Source organism: Numenius arquata, chromosome 1 (genome assembly GCF_964106895.1).
Source record: "Numenius arquata chromosome 1, bNumArq3.hap1.1, whole genome shotgun sequence".
In the NCBI taxonomy this organism is placed as follows: domain Eukaryota; kingdom Metazoa; phylum Chordata; class Aves; order Charadriiformes; family Scolopacidae; genus Numenius; species Numenius arquata.
The window spans coordinates 106940945-106961686 of record NC_133576.1 but is presented as its reverse complement, the minus strand read 5'-3'; the positions used below and the strand labels follow the sequence as shown (position 1 = coordinate 106961686).

The window sequence follows — 20742 nt, the reverse complement described above, 5'->3', positions numbered from 1 at the left end:
CGTGTGTCTGCTTCTCGTGTGATCGCCGGGGCTTTCTTGGCAGAAGAGTTCTCGAGACGTACGCCCTGTATTGTGACAGTTTAACGCACCCACAAGTAGGATGCTTTTTTTTTAACTTCTTACGTGCTTTGTGACTGCCTATAGAAAAAAAAAACCGCAAAAACCTGATACAAGCTTTTGTTTAGGAAACGTTAATTTTGTTACGAACGTGTAGATGTGGAAACCATCTACAAGATTGTGTTTTTAGCATCTTCTGAAGGCTTGGAGTTTTTTTTACGGCGGGGGGGGATGCGGGGAGACGCAAATCGTGGGTTGCCTCAGGATCGCCTTAGATGCAAAAGACAGCAACGGTCTTGTTCATATATATATATGCAGTCACATTTCCTTCTCTTTGCCTTCCATGTTTCACTTCCTGACCCCCTTGTTTCCCTCTCCAGCCAGTTCTGGAGCACGAACGTAAAGGTACCGTTCCACTTCCTACATTGAAAAAAGCACAGAAGGCGACTGCCGTTTTTTAATATATCTGTTTAATCTGCGGTAAAAAAAAAAAAAAAACAACAACAAAACACAAAGGGAAACCCAACTTTTCTAAGCATACGAATGATGTACTTCTAAAACAACATAATGATCAAGGTCTTTTTCATTTTAAAAAGCAGAAACTCAAATTTAACAGGCCTTGAAATCCCACTTTAAGAAGTTTTTAATTTCAGTATTTCAAAGCAAGTCTGTTCTTCAGATTAAGGGAAGGTGAAGTTTATATTCAGGAGAACACTACACTAGAGCAAAATACTGAATTCTATTCTCATCTTATTCTCATTTAACACTTTGCGTTTTAGATACGCAGTCTAGCATTCCACATGAGGTTGTCTTTATTTTCTTTAAGCCACGATTATGTCAAATTAATTCCTCTTTTCTGTGTGTCACGCAGTGTTAATAACATTACGAGGCTTGCAACATCTCAAGAGGTGTTTAGTCACAAAAATGAATGCTCCAGAAAAATGAACTTTAAGAAACATTGGACCATTCTGTGTTTAAAGCCCATGCAGATCGCTCCATAAACTCCATGGTGGAGTTCAAGGTGTATCGTATGGATGAAGGCAGTGTGATACTCTGGTCTTTGTTTTTCAAGGCTAGAAATCCTAAGTCATTCCATCTTTGTGAGTGTTTCAGCTTAGTACCTTCCTTAGAGATTTAATATGTAATAGGATCAATCCCAGTAATTACAGAGTTTTGCAAGTAAGCAAAAAAGGGGTGAGGTTATAAACCTTGGTTTGGTTTTTTTTTTTTTTTTTTTTCCTCTTTCTGTTTTTTTCCCTCCTTACTGGTAAGCAGTTTCTCTTGCAGGGAAGGGAGGTTAGCTTCAGCGAAGCTCAAGGAGCTAGAATGGATGGCTGCTATCCATGTGGAATAAAGAGGGGTTGTAATCTCGTGTCAAAAGTGTCTAGTTCAAGGATTTATAAATACAGTGGCTGTTGTAGATTCTGAAGGGTCTTGAGACTCTTTGGTCTGCAATTGCCTGTAAATACTTTTGCCGTAGTGGCTGGATAGCAGATACTTGTTAGACACTACGGCGGTATCGTGGATACAAGATTCTTGATGCTGGGGTTTCTTTGATGTTGGGATGTGCGAAGGGTTTTGATTCTGCGGCCACGCACATTCCCCTTCCGCAGCCCCCTTTTCCTGCCGTTTGTTTCCGATTTAGCACAATATGCGCTTTCCCGGGTCCCCTGGAGCAGCTTTGTGGGAAAGGTATGCTGTAATTGGTTTATAACCATTCATAATGACCGGGCAACTCGGTTTGAATAGCAACAGGGAGCAACTTAACTTGTGATTTATTTAAGTAAGCTACATGGATGAAAGGTACTCCCAAGGGTACAAGTTGAGCTAGTTGCCTAATTGGACGTAAATTTTCACATCTAGCTTGGAAAGAGAGGGTTTTGTTATGAAAGGCTGAATTTGGATTTACGAGCAAGCTTCTGGACTGCTAAACCAGTTTGTGAGCAAAGTTTTCATATTGTCTTTTTGGGGCATGTCTTAGGTTTCGAATTCAGTAAGTGCTAGTACACCCTTGTCACTTGTAAAGCTAATGGAATGTTAACTTAAAATTTTTGTTTTCAGTTAGAATATCTGACTTTTTGCTTTCGGTGCAGTAACACACACTTTTGATTTTTTTTTTTAAAAGCCAGGATTGGTACTGCTGCTTTGGCTGTAGTCTGTTACCAGTTTGTCGTCGTTGCATTTCCCGTTTATTTTGTCAGGGATCTGGGATGCTTCTTCCCCTCAGACGACACCCATGATGCGAGCGACCCACCAGCTGCAGGGCATGATGATTCGGCAGGCGGTGCGACAGCCTTGGTAGTTGTAAGGCCACGGGTAGTAGCCCATGAGGGGCTCGCAGATTCTCTGGCACTGCGTGTAACTCCGTCTGCATTCGATGCAGCACACGCCCAGGTGGTCCAGCATGGGGTCAAAAGCCATCCCTTCACCTTCCAGTTGCTGAAATGTAAAATAGTACATGTCATTACGAGTGGTGTCCCCCAGGGCTCGATACTGGGGCCGGTTCTCTTTAACATCTTTATCAAGGATCTGGACGAGGGGATTGAGTGCACCCTCAGTAAGTTTGCAGATGACACCAAGTTGGGTGGGAGTGTCGACCTGCTGGAGGGTAGAAAGGCTTTGCAGAAGGATCTGGACAGGCTGGATCGATGGGCCAAGGCCAACGGGATGAGGTTCAACAAGGCCAAGTGCTGGGTCCTGCACTTGGGTCACAACAACCCCATGCAGCGCTACAGGCTTGGGGCAGAGTGGCTGGAGAGCTGCCCAGCAGAAAAGGACCTGGGGGTGTTGGTCGACTGTTGGCTGAACATGAGCCAGCAGTGTGCCCAGGCGGCCAAGAAGGCCAACAGCATTCTGGGCTGTATCAGGAACAGCGTGGTGAAGAGGACTCAGGAGGTGATCGTCCCCCTATACTCGGCACTGGTGAGGCCCCACCTCCAGTACTGTGTCCAGTCTTGGGCCCCCTACCACAAAAAAGACATTGAGGTGCTGGAGCGGGTCCAGAGAAGGGCAACGAAGCTGGTGAGGGGTCTGGAGCACAAGTCTTATGAGGAGCAGCTGAGGGAGCTGGGGTTGTTCAGCCTGGAGAAAAGGAGGCTGAAGGGGGTACCTTATTGCTCTCTACAACTGCCTGAAGGGAGGCTGTAGAGAGGTGGGGGTCTGTCTCTTCTCCCAAGTCACAGGTGAGAGGACAAGAGGAAATGGCCTCAAGTTGCACCAGGGGAGGTTCAGATTGGATATTAGGAAGAATTTTTACACTGAAAGGGTTATCAGACATTGGAATGGGCTGCCCAGGGAAGTGGTTGAGGCACCATCCCTGGAGGTATTTAGTGACATGGTTTAGTGATGTGTTTTTATCAGAGTTAGGTTGATGGTTGGACTAGATGATCTTAAAGGTCCCTTCCAACTGAGACATTTCTATGTTCTATCCCAATGCTCTCAGCGAACTATACCCATGCTCCTGTTAACACCACAAAGGATAAAAACTGAAATTTTGGTCCTGTTGAAGTTAACACAACTCCTACTAACTGACCCATGCATCTTGCTTTATTTTTCTTTTTCTCTTTTTGTCTAGCTCTGTTTGGTAGAAGTGTAGAATTGGTGCAGTCATGTGTGTAAAATGGAAGGAAACAACAGGGAGCTCTAACTTCATTATTTTTCTTCTACGGTGCTTGCAAAAGATCCAGAAGCAGTAAACTCCCAATAAAATACTAGCGATCGAAAAGATGTCAAGACAGTTGTCTGGGTCTTTTATGTAGATGACAATGTCTGAAGCATATGCTGTGTTTTTAATGTTTTGTTTTAATTTTTGTATTTAAATGCTTTATACAGCATTCTCGGGGAATTACTCAGTAAGCCATTGCCCTGAAGTTTTCTGAGTATTTCTCCCTTGTCTTTCAGCCTGCTGTTTTGTTTTTTTTTTCCCCCTCGGCCACATTTAGGTGCATTGTGGACAGTGAGAATTCTGCCTGTTCTGTATCTGACAGTAAGGAGTTACATGGAGCAAGGCACGCATAAAATACGTAAAAGCAAGCTCTTGCTACTGCCTTCACCCTTCCAAGTTCCTTTCCTCCTTTCTGGGAGAGAAAAAAGTAACCTGGACGTTCTGCTTTTGGAAACTCATTTGTTCTTTTCCCACTGGTGTTATTTCAAGAAAAGCAGCAGCGAAGAGCAAATGCTGGAGTAACACTGAGCTCTTTTACCTGAGCGTTTTTCATGCAGAAAACTAGCAGCACACCGAAAAGGTGAGGCATGGAAAGGTGCCGTCTCTTGTCTTGTACAGGGCAAGTGACAGCTTGTACAGGACACTAGTGACAGCTCGGTGTCATTTGCCCCCCAATCCTCCTGCTCCCCCCCACCCCGAGAGCAAGGAAGGGTGTGTTTCTTTGGGCAGGTTTGATTCATCAACCTTGATATCAGTTATCTGCAGTGTGACCTTCTGCACCTGCGCTCATCGTCCTGAGTCCACTCGGAGAAATAGTTCTAGGGGGAATTCATTTTCATCCTATGGTGTAATTAGTGGTCCTTTTGAATTAAAAATCTGCCTCTAAAGAAAGCCTGGATACAGGCATCTACGCAGTAACTGCTCGTGAAGGTGAATCCCGCCATGCAGGCTGAGGGAAGTTCTGGTGACCGTATCTGAGGAGACATTCTCCATTTGGCCCAGGGTGCCTCTGGCTGGAAGAAGGGACCCGCGGCGGTTGTTCTGCCGCTGCCCTCCAGAAACAGGGCAGCTTGGACCCCCTGGGACACGGTCACGTTAGTAGCTGTGAGGAGAAGTTACATTCCAGTGCCGCTGCTGTTTTACTGACCTCGTGAGAGAGTCGATTTAGATCCACTTTATTCGGAGTGATTAATTTAAGTTTAATTAAGGGATGTCAACTCGGCAGAACGCTGTCACAGTATAATGATCTCCTGCTGTTGCATAAATGTCAAGTCGGAGCTGGGACTTACTTCCAAAGCATGGAGGCATTTATCTTGTGACAGTGTTGTATTAAAATGACTTGCTCCTGCTGCACCAAGTGGTGGGTGTAAATTGTCTGGCGCTGGTGCAGTAGACTGGAAGGTGCCTACTGTAGAGTGGGGTCTCCTGCAGCGCGGCAAAGGTGTTAGGACTCAGCATGGTGGCTCCTGTGCTCTTTTCCGTGGCTTTGAAGAGCGAGAACAATTTTCACAATTCTCATCCTCCACCCACCGTTGCTGTCTCCAAACAGGTTCTCCTCTGTGAACTGCTTGCTAGACTGGGGCTGTCTATTCTGATAGAGAAGAGGCTGAGAAAACAGATTTAATTGGCCTAAACCTAATCTCTTTCCAATTACTGCTTTCCTCTGTAGTAGTCACTTCTGATAATAATTTGTCCTCAACATGGACATGGACCTGTTGGAATGGGTCCAGCGGAGGTCCACGAAAATGATCCGAGGGCTGGAGCCCCTCTCCTATGAAGACAGGCTGAGGGAGTTGGGGTTGTTCAGCCTGGAGAAGAGAAGGCTCCGGGGAGACCTTATAGCAGCCTTCCAGTACCTGAAGGGGGCCTACAGGAGAGATGGGGAGGGACTCTGGCAGGGAGTGGAGTGATGGGATGAAGGGTAATGGTTTTAAATTGAAAGAGGGTAGATCTAGATTAGGTATTAGGAAGAAATTCTTTACTGTGAGGGTGGTGAGACACTGGAACAGGTTGCTCAGAGAAGTTGTGGATGCCCCATCCCTGGAAGTGTTCAAGGTCAGGTTGGATGGGACTTTGAGCAACCTGGTCTGGTGGGAGGTGTCCCTGCCCAGGGCAGGGGGGGTTTGAACTCCATGATCTTTAAGGTCCCTTCCAACCCAAACCATTCCATGACTCTGTGATTCTATGATTCTTTTTGAGTGCAAATTGTGTTTCTACATACTGGACTCTTTACGTTGCCAGTACCTGATGAGGATCAGCTGCTGTCTGATCAAGAGCAGTTTTGGTTTGTTCCCAGATGGTGCTATCCCTGTTGGATCTCTCTAGTGCTGCTACCATATAGATCTGACCCCTGAAAAGTGGTGCCCACTTGGCACCAATTGCCATAATCTTGCCACCTCAGGCACTTGTGCTTGTTGCAGACTGAGGTCTAATGAAGACTGGGTTGAGGGAGAGAGAAGAGGATTGGGGAAAGACTTTTTTTAACTTCTTATAAGGTGTTTTACAAGTCTCTACTTTGGGAGAAAAGCTGGACAGCCAAAGACTGCGGAGATTAAAGAAAGACAAACAGACCCCACATCACCAGTATTTACCTGTCTACAACAATCTTGGGCTCTGAAAGATTGCAAATGCAAATACTTACATTATATGGGTTGTCTGGATTAAGCGTTTCATCGGTTTCTTGTCCCATCGGCCCTGTTTCATTAGATTGGTGCCCAAGCTCTCGAGTCAGCTGTGTGGTGGGCGATCTAGTGTTTACTTCTTCCATAGCAGCTTCCAAGTCTTCCGTATCAAAGTTTGATTCTGATTGGCGTTTGCTTCTCTTCATTTCTCTCCTTTGGTTATCTGAGGAAATAATCACAGGAGGATAATCTCATCTTCAGCCCATCCTTGTATCTGTCCACATGCTATTTAAGGTGTTGGTGATTTCTTTGAGATTTCTTTTTCCCCTTTAGGCAAAAAGGGTGTGAGGAGATTTGGTTGTTTGGGTTTTTTTTTGACCCACCCTGTGGTCACTGGTGTTAACTTGGCAGCAGTTGCCAGCACTAGCAAGACTGGTCATACGCATCTGTTTTTTTTTCTTTTTTGAAGTGCTTTTATGACAGGCTGGTGCCCTGCTCCCAAGGCCAGCTAGCGAAACTAGTGGAAACAGCTTCTGGACACCTTTGATACTGCTCTTTGCCCAGTGGGATACACAAGGTCATAAAAAAGTGGAGAATATGGGCAGTTTGGATCGACAGGCGGTCTAAAATGTGGTGGGGTTTCTTTTCTTCTTTTTTTTTTTTTTTTTTCTCCCACCCTGTTTGAGTGTTCCAATATTAACTGGACTAAGGAGGAGTTAAATCTTTTCAAGCCTTCTCATCTCCTCCCAGGCCTGGAAGTTACCTGGAGAAGTTGCCGCCTCCCTGGTGACTCCTGAACACCTTTTGCTAAGCTTGGCTGTGTGTGGTGGGAGTACTTCAGTCCTGCAACTGCCCCCAGGACCTCATAAACTTCATCTTCCAGTTGCCTACCTAAAGCATCTCATCCTTCTGCTCCACTGAAATCCTCTGGAGAAGCAGGGTAGGAAACAGGACAGACTGCGGTCCCAGATCAGGAGCTTGATATTCCTCAAGTCTTTGCCAGGTGTACTGTTCCTGCTACATGGTGTCAGCTGCCTAAATGTTTTGGGGGCTAGTTTAAGCCATTGTCTTCTCCTTCTGTAGAAGGAGGCTGACCTCTCTGGAGATGTTTCGTCTCATAGTAAGTCACCCACGCAGGCTACACAAATTGTCTCAGGAAATACAAATGCGGAAAATGTCTAGGAAGCGTGGATAAACTCCAAACTTGCAATCTTGGCATCAACCCTCAAGGGCTTGGGAAGACAGGCTGGGCAAGGGAGGAAAGGATCCTGGTTACCTGGGTGTGCAAGTCTTGGTGGCAAACCTGCTTTGGGGAAGGCCCTTAGATGAAGGGAGGGATAACACACTTTTCAAATAAAAGAAGCGTTACCTTTGGGATATGTTGGTCGCAGCCAGAAAATTGGAAGATCCCCGCAAAGCTCTAAAATTTTGGGGCTTAGGAAACTGTTATGCTTGATAGGCTCGTCTGCAGCCACCCAGATAAGGGAGTTTTCATCAAATCTCACAGGCATGATTTCATCTTCCTGCAAATAGAAGAGCACAAATCCTTTGCCAGCTCAGTGAACAGTCGTGTGCCTCCTTCCTGCTAATTTGCGAGCATCAAGCTGTATAATCAGCCGCTGCGGCTAATACCCAGCATCCTCGTTATTTCATGAGTGTGAACCCATTGCACCGAGCCAAAGCCCGAGTAAAGGTTGCCACCACTGAAATGAATGGCAAAGCTACTGTCAGTTTTGCTGGGGCTGAAATTTCACCCGTCTCTCTCTTGGAAGGCTTTTGCCCCATGTACAAGGACCAGGTGTTGGGAGATCTTTCAGCCCGAAGCGCCGGATTTTCAAGTGGTAGAAACTGTGAAGATTTTACCACTTTCAGCAGAGCAGCGATGAAATACGCCAGCCAAAATCAAGACTCTCATCTTTTATCATGCCCCGTTCTCATTTGATGTATTCCCAAGAGATAACTGTATTTACAATAGGGGGAAATAATAAAAAAAAAAATAAGTCTTGTTCAAAAGCTTTAGAGAGGATTATAGCTTGAGAACTGCTCAGGCTTCCAGTTTTAAGGCAACGTGATCGCTCTGATTAAAGGTCTCGTTTGGTGAAAGCAATTCAATTGACCAAAAGCTTGAAGTGCAAGTTAAAGGAGCCTGCCTTTTTGAAGTGTACCCTGCAGGTTTTTGGTTCATATCTTCAAAGTAATGTAGGAAAATGCCAGTGATTGATTCTTTAAAGTTGTTAGTTCAAAGTATTATTTTACATAAAATGTGTAAGTATTTTATAGCAACAGTGAAATATTAAAAGAAAACCAACTTGTGAATCATGAAAACCAGTATGATTTCAAAGTTAAAATTCTAAATTGCTTCCATAAAAGTCATCAAAACTTGTTATATAACTGACTAGATCAATTTATTCCGTCGAGTTGCTGTTCCTTTAATGTGTTTATTGATTTCTTTTGTAGGTCTCAAGTCATTTAAGTTTGCTATCCAATCTGTCTAGTGAGAAGTGCTCTTTATTTATATTCTTCCACTTAAGCTTTTATCAGCATCAGAAATATCTGAATCTAATTTTCAGAAATAAAAATATCCTTTGTTTCTGTTCGAGGTGATCCTGACTTGCGAGCAGACGGAGTTCGGGCAACTCTAAAAGCTTATTTAAATTGACCATTTTTATAGGCAGTGTTGGTTATGATACATGTTGTAAGAAAATATACATATGTATCAGAGAGGGGGCTCGCTCTAGAAAAAGAAATACTACTTTGCCATTCCCATCATGCATCTAAGCTGGAAAGTCGAGCAACAGGCAAAGGTTCATATCCCAATGGCAGCATTAAGTTGGCTGCTTGGTTTGGCCTTGGTGCGTATGATGTGTTGCAGGGGTTGTGTGGGTGATGCATCTTTGGAGATGGCAATAGGTATTCTGTAGCCAGGTGGAAGATTAGAAATAACTTTTTGACTATTTTAGGACAACGTCTTCAGGATTATGACTTTATTCCTACAAAAAGATGAAAAAATGAAACCTTGACTTTAGGCAATAGTGCTACTGAAGTCAAGAAGTCCAGCCTGCCTTTAAAATAGGGCAAGGTGGGAAAGATCTAGGTCCCTGCCTGGAATTTGGGCAAGATCTCTTCCCCATCATGGGGAAAATCTCACCAACTTCAGGGACCTTTGTAACATTGCTGGTGCCTTGCTGATTGGATTGAGAGACGCCTTTTTCCTATTCGGTAATCACAGCAGCATTGCAGGCAGGTGGAGCCTTAATGATGCCTCTTTTCCAATAATTTTATCTCCTCTTATTTTCTCTGGAGAGGCGTGAACCCAGGGAAAGGGGTTGTGGATCTCCTGTGATCTCCTGCTGGCGGCTGAGCCCCCACCAGTGTCCAGGCTCAGCTGTACTCAAGTCAGTGGAGCCTCTCCTGTCTGAGCAATGGGTTTGGGGGTCTGAGCTCTGGGAAACTCAGGCTTTGCACACCTAAAGTGATAGCCTTTTTTACAGATGTGAGGTAAAGAGATGTTTTGGCAGCATCTGGGTGAAAACTGCAGCTTTTGTGGTTGTTGCGATGCAGATTCCATGAGATTTAGTTAACGCAATGTCCTAAAATGAAGTCTGATGCCATTTAAGAAGGCAAATTATTAATTTTTTTAAACTATTATTTCTTCTGAGTTAGCTGAATTTTTGCAAGAATGTTTTCCACAGTTCCCCTTTATTGACTATTTCAGAGGAATTGGGTGGTGGACTCCCTGCTTCTGCTCAAGAGTGTTGCTAGAAATCTTCTGGGATCTACCACTGTCTCTCTTTGCATTGACTAAAGCAGCAGCTTCCTCCATGCTCTCCCTTCCAGCCTTGTGCACAGCCTGATCCCAGGCAGATGTGCTTGTCATTGAGGTCTCCTGTGGATCTGCTAAACACTGGTTGCTCCACGCCTCGGTCTGCAGCCATGCAGCTGACCCCTGCCTCGGGAGAGGCGAGAACCCTCGGTCTTCCCACCATGCCCCTGGATGCAGAGCAATAAGGGCATCTCTGACTCCAATCTTGCTTTTCTTACCTTTCAGGGACCCCTTGCAATCAGTCAATGAGCCCTCAACTCTCCACTGATGACTGCTCATTGCAGGGGGTTCGGACTAGATGGCTTTAAAGGTCCCTTCCAACCCAAACCATTCTATGTTGCCCAGAGAAGTTGTGGAGGCCCCATCCCTGGAAGTGTTCAAGGCCAGGCTGGATGGGGCTTTGAGAAACCTGCTCTAGTGGGAGGTGTCCCTGCCCATGGCAGGGGGGTCGGAACTAGATGATCTTTAATGTCCCTTCCAACTCTAACCATTCTACGGGTTCAGTGGTTTTCGTATGTCACTTTTATATATATTCAAATACCCTTTTAAGCCCCTCTCCATACAAAGATTTTTATTTTTTTTTTTAAATAAATAAATTGCCCCTTACCAGCTCGGAGGAGAGGCTCGCTTTAGTCATGGCATCAACTTCGGGGACGTGAGCTTTTGGCTGAGCTTTGATGTAACACTTTTCTCCTTCAGCAAAACGGATTCCAGTTATGCCCTGCAAAAGCAGAAGGCGGGCGGTTGCACGCAGCCCTCCAGCTCCCCACCGCCCCCAAGAAAGCGCTTAAAGTTGCCACTGGGTTTTCAGTCTGAAGGTTAAATCTTATTTAAAACCAGATGCAATGAACCACTCTTCCCTCGTGGGTTTAGCTTTATGATTTTGGTCAAATGGGTCTAGAAGTTTTCACTCGGTTTCTGAAGGATTGGGGGTGTTTTATATAAGTGCCTCCACGCCAGCTGTAGGCTACTTGAAGTAGCTCTGTTAAGGAATTAATTGACACGATTTGAACCGTAACTTAGCACCCAACGTAGGCAGCCTCGAAATTTGTGTTAGCTGGCGGTGTGGTACCTTTATGACACAGACTTAACAAAAATGTGGGGGCAGCTGGGTTCAATTTATCCACATAAGTGGCTGTGACAGCAAAGGGAAGCTCGTGACAGGGAATTCGGTGCAGAAATCTGTGTGTGGGACTTCTTTTGTCTGGCCTCCGAGGGTGAAATGCAGTTGCCTGAACCAGGGATGTCTAGTTTTAAGCAAGAGAAAGGGTATCTCAGCATCTCCAGGGGGCTGCAAGGTCTCCTGCAAGTCCAGGGTTGTATCTGCCACAGCCCTATGCTGGCACCTTGGGTACCAACACTCGCGCAGCAGAACCTTGTCTGTAGTTTCCGTGTTTTTGCTGTAGGTTTTGGGATACCTGTAAAAGAGCTCTCCTTTATGTTGTGAATTCAGGTGTTTTCTTGTAGGTGGCAAAATCTGCATGTTTTTCATAGGGTTGCATGAGCTCCATTCAACCACCTAAATATAAATATCTAGTGCCATTTGAGAGATGCTGGATTTCTGCCCAACCTCGAGCTGCCAGGGCAGGGGGGCATGGGTGTCATCACAGTCCCTCTCATCTGCCTGGTATGGGCACCATAGATACTGTAGGCATCTAATGGGGCTTGAGATGGACAGTACTGAGGCACCTGAGCCTCATCCTGTGTGCCTGCAAGTCCTGTGCATCTGGACAGATGCTCATCAAACCAAAATGACTAATTCTAAAGTGGTGAGGGAGGGGATGGCAGTGCAGGGATGAGTGCGCAGGGGAATGAGACTTTGTGGTGCACCAAGCGTGCGAGGAGCATCCTAATATTGCCAAATCCAAGTCTTCACCGACCGTGCAATCCTTGGAGCGGTGCCAGTCAATCCAAAGCTGCTAATGTAAATGCCTGGCTGCTGGAAGTGCATCTCTTCAATTTCTTTCTCCTTTATGTGCGTTCTTGGCTCAAAACCCGACTGGCAGCATCCCTGTGCTCTGGCTGAGCCTGTCCCCTGCCCGCTGTAATTACCCGTGGGCACAGTCCCTGGGAGGTGTCTTCAGCTGGTCGGTGTTGGGAGCTGATTTCTGACCTGAGCTTACCAGCAGCACGCATGGAGGCGATGTCAATTCCGCGTCTCTCCAGTGGGCTGGTGCTTTTGTGCAGGTGTGGAATGGTGAAGGCAAACGAGGAGACCTTGTTGTGGGTGCCCTTATTCAGCTGCTAATATAATGTTGCCGTGGTGATGTTAACGAGAATTTCATGAAGGCTGAGCTGCAGCTGTCAGGAAAGTCCTGGGTCTCCTGGAGTCAATTTGTTTGTACTTGCTGAGAAGGCAAGGAGCTGAATTTCCTCACCTTTTTAGATTCAGCAAGTGGAAAGGGGCTGCTCCAGAAGGCCTGGGCAAGTCTTTCTGACAGCAGCATCTTTATTTTAAGTGCTGATTTGACTTACAGAGGACTTACCTCTGAAGTTGAGTGTTTCACACCTGAGAAGGTTAATTGCAGGGTCTGGGCCCTGCAAACAGGTTTCTGCAACATCACATGGATGTGCCTTTAGTAGCTCAGAGGTGGTACAGCTCAGTGAACCGCTCTGTCTGAGCTGCTGAGCTCTGCTGAGACTGGGCATCTGTTAGTCTGAGCTCTGTTAGTGTTGAGCTGCCGCAGCCAAGCCCCTGGGCTACCCCAGTGTGTTTGCTGTCAGCCCAAGTGGGTGCATTTAGTGCACGGATGCATAAGCTGTGCTAAATGCCGCCATCCTCTCCCCTGGGGAGGAACCCAGGCCAAGCTGTGGAGAGCAGCTCCCACCCATGATCTCGGGGCAGAGAGTGATGCCCAGGTCCAGTGCTGTATGGTGGTCTCTCCTGGCATCTACCCGGCTTACTATGTTGACGCTGTGCTCCTAAAATAGGGATATTTTCGGAGGGGTTGTGTGGTTTTTTTGGTTCAAATCATACAAAATCATGCAGGGGCTGTGTCACAGCCTCCAAGAACATTTTTCTAGCAAGACCCCAAGGGCACATGTTGCAGCTGTGTTCAATGGTTTGAAAATGCAAAGTGCTACATGGAGCCAAACCTGATGCAGCCTAATCCATACCACTTCCCAGAGCGCGACCTGGCATCAGCCTATCCCCAAAAGGCACTTAGACTTTGTTTTGGAGGAAACTGTCTGTCTTGCTGTGAAAGCAAGCCATGAGAGTGTGGATGTTTGTGGTTCCAGCTAGTTGGGGGCTGGAACCCGAGACCCCTGGGGCAGAGAGGTTGGGTCAGGGCAGGGTATCCTTAGAGGTCAGCACTGGAACATGTTATACGAATGCCACGGATGGTGGTACTTACAATCTGAAAATCATGAACTTCAACAGCCTCTTCACTCCCACTTCCCGTTTTGAATGTCTCTAAGTTGTTTCCAGCATCTATTTCCATCGATCCATCTTGTACTTTTCCATTAATGCTCATAGTATAGTGAACATTGTACACCTGAAATTGATAAAAGAGCAGTAGCACATGTCAGCAATTGCTTATTGCCTTCCTCCTACACCAGGCGATGGGTCAATCTGACTGTCATAACCCTGTTCAGCTCCTAACTTTTATTTCTGTAGGCATTTGATAACCCTCCAGCAACCACCACCACCCCACTGCAACACTTCACCGTTGGAGCAGGCCAGCAGCAGAGCAGGTTGCCCAGAGAGGTTGTGCAGTCTCCACCCTTGAAAGTCTTCAAGGCCCGACTGGATAAAGCCCTGAGCAACCAGCTCTGACCCCACAGCTGTCCCTGCTCTGAGCAGCGGGTAGGACTAGAGACCTCTTGAGGTTCCTCCTCCAAGGACCACTCACAGTTTTACTTCAAAAACAATATGTGGGGCGAGTTCACATCCAGGCTCACTCTGATTAAAAACCTTCTTCTAGGTCATATTTTAGGAATCACTTCTTATGCTGGCATGATTCCCAGAGGGAGAGTAGGAGCGAGCATCCTACTCTGAAGGAGGCCAACCCTTATTTATCTCTTAGGATGTTCTGCTGAGGCACAGGAAAACGGGTTCCTCTTGAATATGAACATGCTTCCTAGCTTGTAATGGATGTGAACTTTGTTTAAATTGGATGTGAAGTTGGATAGACTCGTATTTTCCTTGTCAGCGTATTTGCTCTTACCCTATTTTCAACGAGGAAAGCTGCAGCGTGGTTTGTATTTGCTGGAGGACCACAATCTGTGGAGGAGTTTTGTGATTCTCTTGTGCAGCTCTGCTGAAAGTGCTGCACAAGCAGTTTACTTTTGGTCTTAAAAAAGCCTTACAGCATTTTAATGAAAAATTTACGCTGACAGCTAGAGACAAATTTCTTCTTCTCTCACCTTCGATCAGGAAAGTCTGAGGTGCTAAAGATTTATGGTTTCTCAGCTATACAGATTCAGCCTCATGTTCTTGGCTGTCTAGGACTCCTGTTGAACGTGGTCCATAAAACTGGACCAGTGTACATGGTCTCCCCTGCTAGGGACTGAGCTAGAGTTGAGACTTTGTTTCCCTTATTACTTATGGGAAAATTTAAAGGTTTAAAATAAAAATACCTTTTTTTTTTTTTTAATGAATGACCCTAAATATAATTTCTACAGTTGCTTCCTAAACATTTCCAAATCAAGTGTAGCTTTCTGAGTTTGAAAGCAGCTTGGAAAATAACTCTAAGCTTTCCCAGTGTCTTCACTCTTCACTTGGAGATCAACTTCGAAGCTTAATGACAGCTATGAATGTGACACATTTTGCAAAGCAGAATTTAGATGACAGGAGCAATAAAAAAAGGGAAACTTTGTCCTGCATTCCACAAATGCACCCACCCGGGCAGAACTGAATATGCTGTACCCTCTCCCTGCCTACCTCCCTGTTGCAGTCTCTCCCCCTTTTCAAAAGCCAAGAGAAGCAGATGGCTCTACAGCACGTCCCAGGGGTCAGCAACGTGTCCTGTCTTTTTGGTGTAAAACCTTGTGCTTTCTGATTATGTGAATTATCCCTCTGTGACGGGTGTATCTCACAGAGGGACCTCTGCTCTGGCTGCTGGGATTCGCACAAGGCTCTCCTTGATGGGGACTAGCGCTGGGCTGGAGGCGGTACAAAGCTTCTTCCAAAGTAAATTCAGAGATACTAATTGCACTTACAGAGCAAGTTACGTTCATGTGTGTACCATCGTATTTCAAATATGTTTTAAACCTGAATCTTATGTAAACAGAAAGAAAAGTTAACATTTAAACACGTTGTAGTGCTCTGAAGTTTGGTTCCTAAACTGATTGGTTTTGTTCTTTGCACATAGGGTTTTTCCTGTACCCCAAGAAAATGTAAATAATAAAACTTATCATGACTTTTAAAATCGCTCCACAGCTGCTAACCGTAAATGCTTATGTGTATGCACAGTCATACAAACCACCAGCGTGAAATAATGGTGCCTATTAATGGGTTAAATATAGCATTACATATTTGAGGGTCCAGGTAGGATCTGGACCAGGAATGCAGATGATGTGAAAAAGGAATTTACCCCTTTCAATGCTTTTTTTGTCCTGACAGCTGGAGTTTGCCCAGGATGTGAATCCCTGGGGACTTGTTGGGGTTTGAGTTTGCTGAGGATTTGCGAGCAGAAATCAATGTAGCGTCTGTGCTCTCAAAGATACGTTTCAGGTTCATTAATAAAGGTGCTTCCACGAGGCTCCATCCGAACAGCCAGTAAAGATAGTGATTATGGAGGGGTTTTGGGGGGTGGGTGGTGTTTCGGTTTTTTTTTTTTGTTTTGTTTGTTTGGTTTTTTTTTAAAGCATGGAGAAAATAAAGATCTACTTAAAGACCTCTTTATCGCCCTCGCAAAGAAAGTTTCCAGCCTCTGCCTCTTCTCACATGAAACCGGCTCGAAAAGCCCCCACCCCGTCCCGACGTGAGGATGCTCTTCCAGGCTCGGCGGCCGCCCGCCCTCACCTGCCGCTCGGTGGCTTTCCAGAAGTAGAAGGCGCCGATGGCCCCGGCCAGCAGCAGGAGGGCTCCGGCGATCAGCACGGCGGCCCCCGCCTTCAGCAGCCGCCCCGGCCCGGGGGGCGCCGCCGCCGCGTACGCCTGCGGAGAGCACGGTGCTGGCTGCGGGGCAGGGACGCCCCCCGGCCGGCAGAAACTAGACCCCCAGCCCGGCAAGGACCCCCGCCATGGAACCCCCCGCCCCCCCGCCCCCCCTCTTCAAGACCGGACCCGACCCGGCCCGGACGTGCGGACGACGGCGTCAGGACCTGACCCCTTTGTTTCTCCGCATCCCGGTGCTGCTCGACCCGACCCTTTCGGTTCTCATGCGATCCATCCTGATCGGAGCCGATACGATCTGTTCGGTTCTGATCCGATCCGACCCGACCCGACCCGTTTTGTCGCGATCCGACCCATCCCATCCCATCCCATCCCGAACCGATTCTCTCTGTCCGATCCCGACTCATCCCGTCCCGTCCCGTCATGACCCACCTCGTCCATGCTATCCCGACCCACAACATCCCGACCCACTCGGTCCCGTCCCGTCTTGTCCCGTCCTGACCCATCTCATCCGTCCTATCCCGACCCACTCCGTCCCGTCCCGTCCCGACCCATCCTATCCTATCCTGTCTCGTCCTGTCCCATCCCATCCCACCCCGACCCGACCCGCTCGGTGCCGCCCGGCAGCACTCACGGGGGGCAAGCACTGCTCCACATCGTCGGGCCCCGCTCGGGCGATGGGCACCTTCTCGGAGCCCTCTGCCATGGCTGCCGCGGGAGGGAGAGCTGCCCCGGGCTCCGCCGCCGCCCCGCTCCCGGCCCCGGCCCCGGCCCCGGCCCCAGCCCCGGCCCCGACGGGGGGCAGCACCGCCCCGGCCCGCCCCGGCCCTGGCCGGGAGGGGGGGTCAGGACCGCCCCCCTTCCCGGGCACAATGAGCCCCTTGAGCTGCCCAGCGGCTCCCAGGGCTGCGACCCCCCGCCCCAGCCCAGCCCCTGTACCCCCACCCCACCACCCCCGGGGCTTGTCTCCAGCTTTGGAGATGGGCAAGTTAGGAGGGTGTAGGGGATACCCCCCCCCTCCGACCCCCCCGATGCCGTTGGGGGAGAGAAGTGCCCCGACAGACAGGCGGCCGTCGTAAAAAGCAGCTTTTAAAATAGAAACAGGACTTTAAGTGCTTTTTTTTTTTTTTTTTTACCACTTGCCTCAGGAATTCGCAGGCGCTGGAGCTGACAAGCTGCTGCTCCGTGACTGCTCCGCGAAACACCCCCGTCCCTGGCACAGGCCAACAGCCCTGCCTCCAACTGAGCCCCGCAGGATCGGTGGGAGCAAAGCACGGGGGAAGGGGGGGGAGGTTGGGGGTTAATTTCGTCTTTTCCTTGAGGAAGGTCATGGATACCGTGCGACTTGACCTCTAAAATGGACGTATCTGTGGGATTTCTTCCGTTTCCTGTCATCATGACGCTCAGTTGGGTGGTTTTTTTGAGCACCTAAAGTGTAGTAGGAGCATAGGAATTTGGGTTGGAACCGGTGTTCATCTGCATCTGTTTGCTCCTTCTGATATTGTCCATGGGAAGCTTTTAAGGGCTACAGCTGGCTGTCTGTGTCTGTCTGTGTGTTTATCCACGTCTGTGTTTCCTTCATACACCATGTGGACCCCCTGGCTGTACATACCTGCACGTACATGTGTCTGTGTGGGCGCTCTCAGATGCTGGAAAATAAACAGCACCGGACCCCTTCGGGACAGACATTGTCAAACACGGAGCAGAGTATCCTTGGTAAGGCTGGAAGGAGAGGAAAAAAATACCAACTGCAAAAAGAGCGTGAAGGAGGGATGTCTGGGTTGTTCCTTGCCCTGCCTGCTCAGTGGCCCAGCCCCAGTTACCCAGACAGGCAATGGTACTGGAGGCGGTGGCAGCATTGATGAGATCCTTTCTCAGTCCCCTCCAGGCTAAACAGACCCAGGTCCCTCAGTTTTTCCTCATAAGAGAGGTGCTTCATTCCCTTGATCATCTTTGTAGCCCTCCGCTGGACTCTCTCCAGTAGTTCCTTTCTTGGACTGGGGAGCCCAGAACTGGACACAGTACTTCAGACATGGTCTCACCAGGGCAGAGCAAAGAGGGGAGGATAACCTCCCTCCAATGGGATCCTGGGCTGCATAGGGAAGAGTGCGGCCAGTAGGTCGAGGAAGGTCATTCTCCCCCTCTACTCTGCACTGGTGAGGCCACACCTGGAATACTGCATCCAGTTCTGGGCTCCCCAGTTCAAGAGAGGCAGGGAACTACTGGAGAGAGTCCAGCGTAGGGCAATTAAGATGATTAAGGGATTGGAGCATCTCCCTTATGAGGAAAGGCTGAAAGAGCTGGGGCTCTTTAGCCTGGAGAAGAGAAGGCTGAGGGGAGAACTTATCAATGCTTACAAGTATCTAAAGGGTGGGTTGAAGGATGATGGAGCTGGACTCTTTTCAGTCATTTCCAGTGACAGGACGAGGGGCAACGGCCACAAGCTGGAACATAGGAAGTTCCATTCAAATATGAGGAAAAACTTCTTTACGGTGAGGGTGACAGAGCCCTGGAACAGGCTGCCCAGGGAGGTTGTGGAGTCCCCTTCTCTGGAGATTTTCAAGACCTGCCTGGATGCAGTCCTGAGTAATGTGCTATGGGCAATCCTGCTTTGGCAGGGAGTTGGACTAGATGATCTCTAGAGGTCCCTTCCAACTCTGACAATTCCATGATTCCGTGACCTGCTGGCCACACTCTTTTTAATGCACCCCAGGAGACCATTGGCCTTCTTGGCCACAAGCGTACATTACTGCCTCATGGTCAACTTGTTGTCCACCAGGACTCCCAGGTCCCTCTCTGCGGAGCTGCTTGCCAGCAGGTCAGCCCCTAATCTGCACTGGGAAGACCCTGCCACCTGGAGCTCCATCTCACACTGGAGCAGTGCCTACACCAACCAGATCTGCTGTAGCAATTTTTTTTTCACAAGAAAATGCATCTCTAGTTATATTTCTCTTCCTCTCCCGTCTCCATTTTGCTTGTCTGGCAGTTCTGGCAGGTCTTGCTCAGTTGTAGCACACTACTGACGTGTCTCTCCATCTTAAATCTTCTGGGATCTTGACAGCAGAGGCCAAGCGATGATGCTGTCCCACCGTGGCTCATCCCAGCTCTGTGTGCCCTGAAGAGGCAGGTTTGACCCCTCCAGGTGATTTCCTACACTTGCCTCTCCTCTGCGTCCCACTCCATAACTGCAGAAGTCTTTGCTGTTTCTCATGTCTAAATCCCCTCACTGATGGGGACCAGTAGCTTAAAAACCATCATCAAGCAATGCAAAAGTGGAGAAAACTCACGCCTCACTGATTGCCTTACATCTGTGTGCTCGGGGACCGAATCCCAGAGACCCTCTCCCCATTTCCCTTCCCTTCAACCCAAATTCATCCTTCCTGTCAATGACTGTCGTTAACGATCAGACCCTAAACAAAAATTTAACGGGCATAGTTGCTGCCGAAAATAAACACAATCACAGCTCATTAAATCAAAAACGAAGCCTACTGTGCAACTTCCTAAACTAGGGCATATTCTAGCCCTGCTCTCGAATGACACACTGTTGTAGGTTGGGGCTAATAATAAGATTATGATCCTCTTCATTAGCAAGTATTTTGTTACACCAAAAATCTCGTGAATGGATATGTCTATCTTGGCAAAATGTGAGAATCCCAGCCTTTGATCTCAAACCTCCACTTAGCATCGCTGCTTTAAAAAGACAGATTTATTTTAAGGCCCCCGTGCTCGTCTCCCATGGGAAAACGTGCCAGGGAGGGAGTGCTTGCCCGGGAAGATCTGCTGCTCGCTGGGGTTTGGTTCCTTTGAGCTGTTTCCCTGTGACTGAGGTGAAGGTGCAGCTGTCCCCCCATCCTGGTATCCATCTGAGCACCTGACAGCTCCTTCCCCGGGATGCCAGTGGAAGGATGGAGGGAGGCTATGCCATTTTGGTTAGCAAAAGGGTGGCCAAGGGCACGGTGTGGAGGAGGAGTGTTAGCAGAGTCAGTGCAAGAACGAGCTTGTATAATTAGTACATTTCTGCTGGATATTTGCAGAGGTACCTTCACTCCAGATACTGTGAGGGCAGCATGTGGTGAAGAGCAATATCATCCCATGGAAGGTGAAGGATGGGGTTGGAGGGCTCACCCCCACCTGACGGATGGGGCAGGTTTTGGCCTGGGCAGACTCATGATCCCAAGCAATGGTGCCAACCACCAGCCGATCTGCAGGGATGGGCACCTGGCTGCCGGTCCTCGGTGAGCTGGAGTGTGAGATGGGTCCTGCTTGCATGGGGAGATCTGGGTGGGAGAACCTCCTTCGGGGGGGGAACGTTCTGCCCAAACCCTGGGAGAGCAGCTGTGCAGCGTTTCCTTCTCAAGCCAAGGTGCAAATCCCTCAAGTAATCCTCCAAACATTTTTTTCTCATGCAGAGACCAATCCCAGATATTTTTTTCCCCCCAACTCAGAGCATCGCTGCCTCTTCTTCCTTTGTTCCACAGGCAGAGGAAAAGCAGCATGAAATTTCAAGCAGACAGAA

General features: G+C 48.0%; 1 protein-coding gene across 1 annotated transcript; it reads right to left on the bottom strand.

Moving 5' to 3' along the window:
- Window positions 1-2280: 2280 nt before the first annotated feature.
- On the bottom strand, window positions 2281-16932 carry CNMD (chondromodulin). Its single transcript, XM_074155752.1, has 7 exons — window positions 16861-16932; window positions 16134-16268; window positions 13522-13662; window positions 10773-10886; window positions 7712-7865; window positions 6363-6565; window positions 2281-2496 (listed from the first exon to the last, which is right to left on the bottom strand). Exons 1-7 carry the CDS (start codon window positions 16930-16932, stop codon window positions 2281-2283), a joined length of 1035 nt encoding a protein of 344 aa, XP_074011853.1.
- Window positions 16933-20742: the final 3810 nt, after the last annotated feature.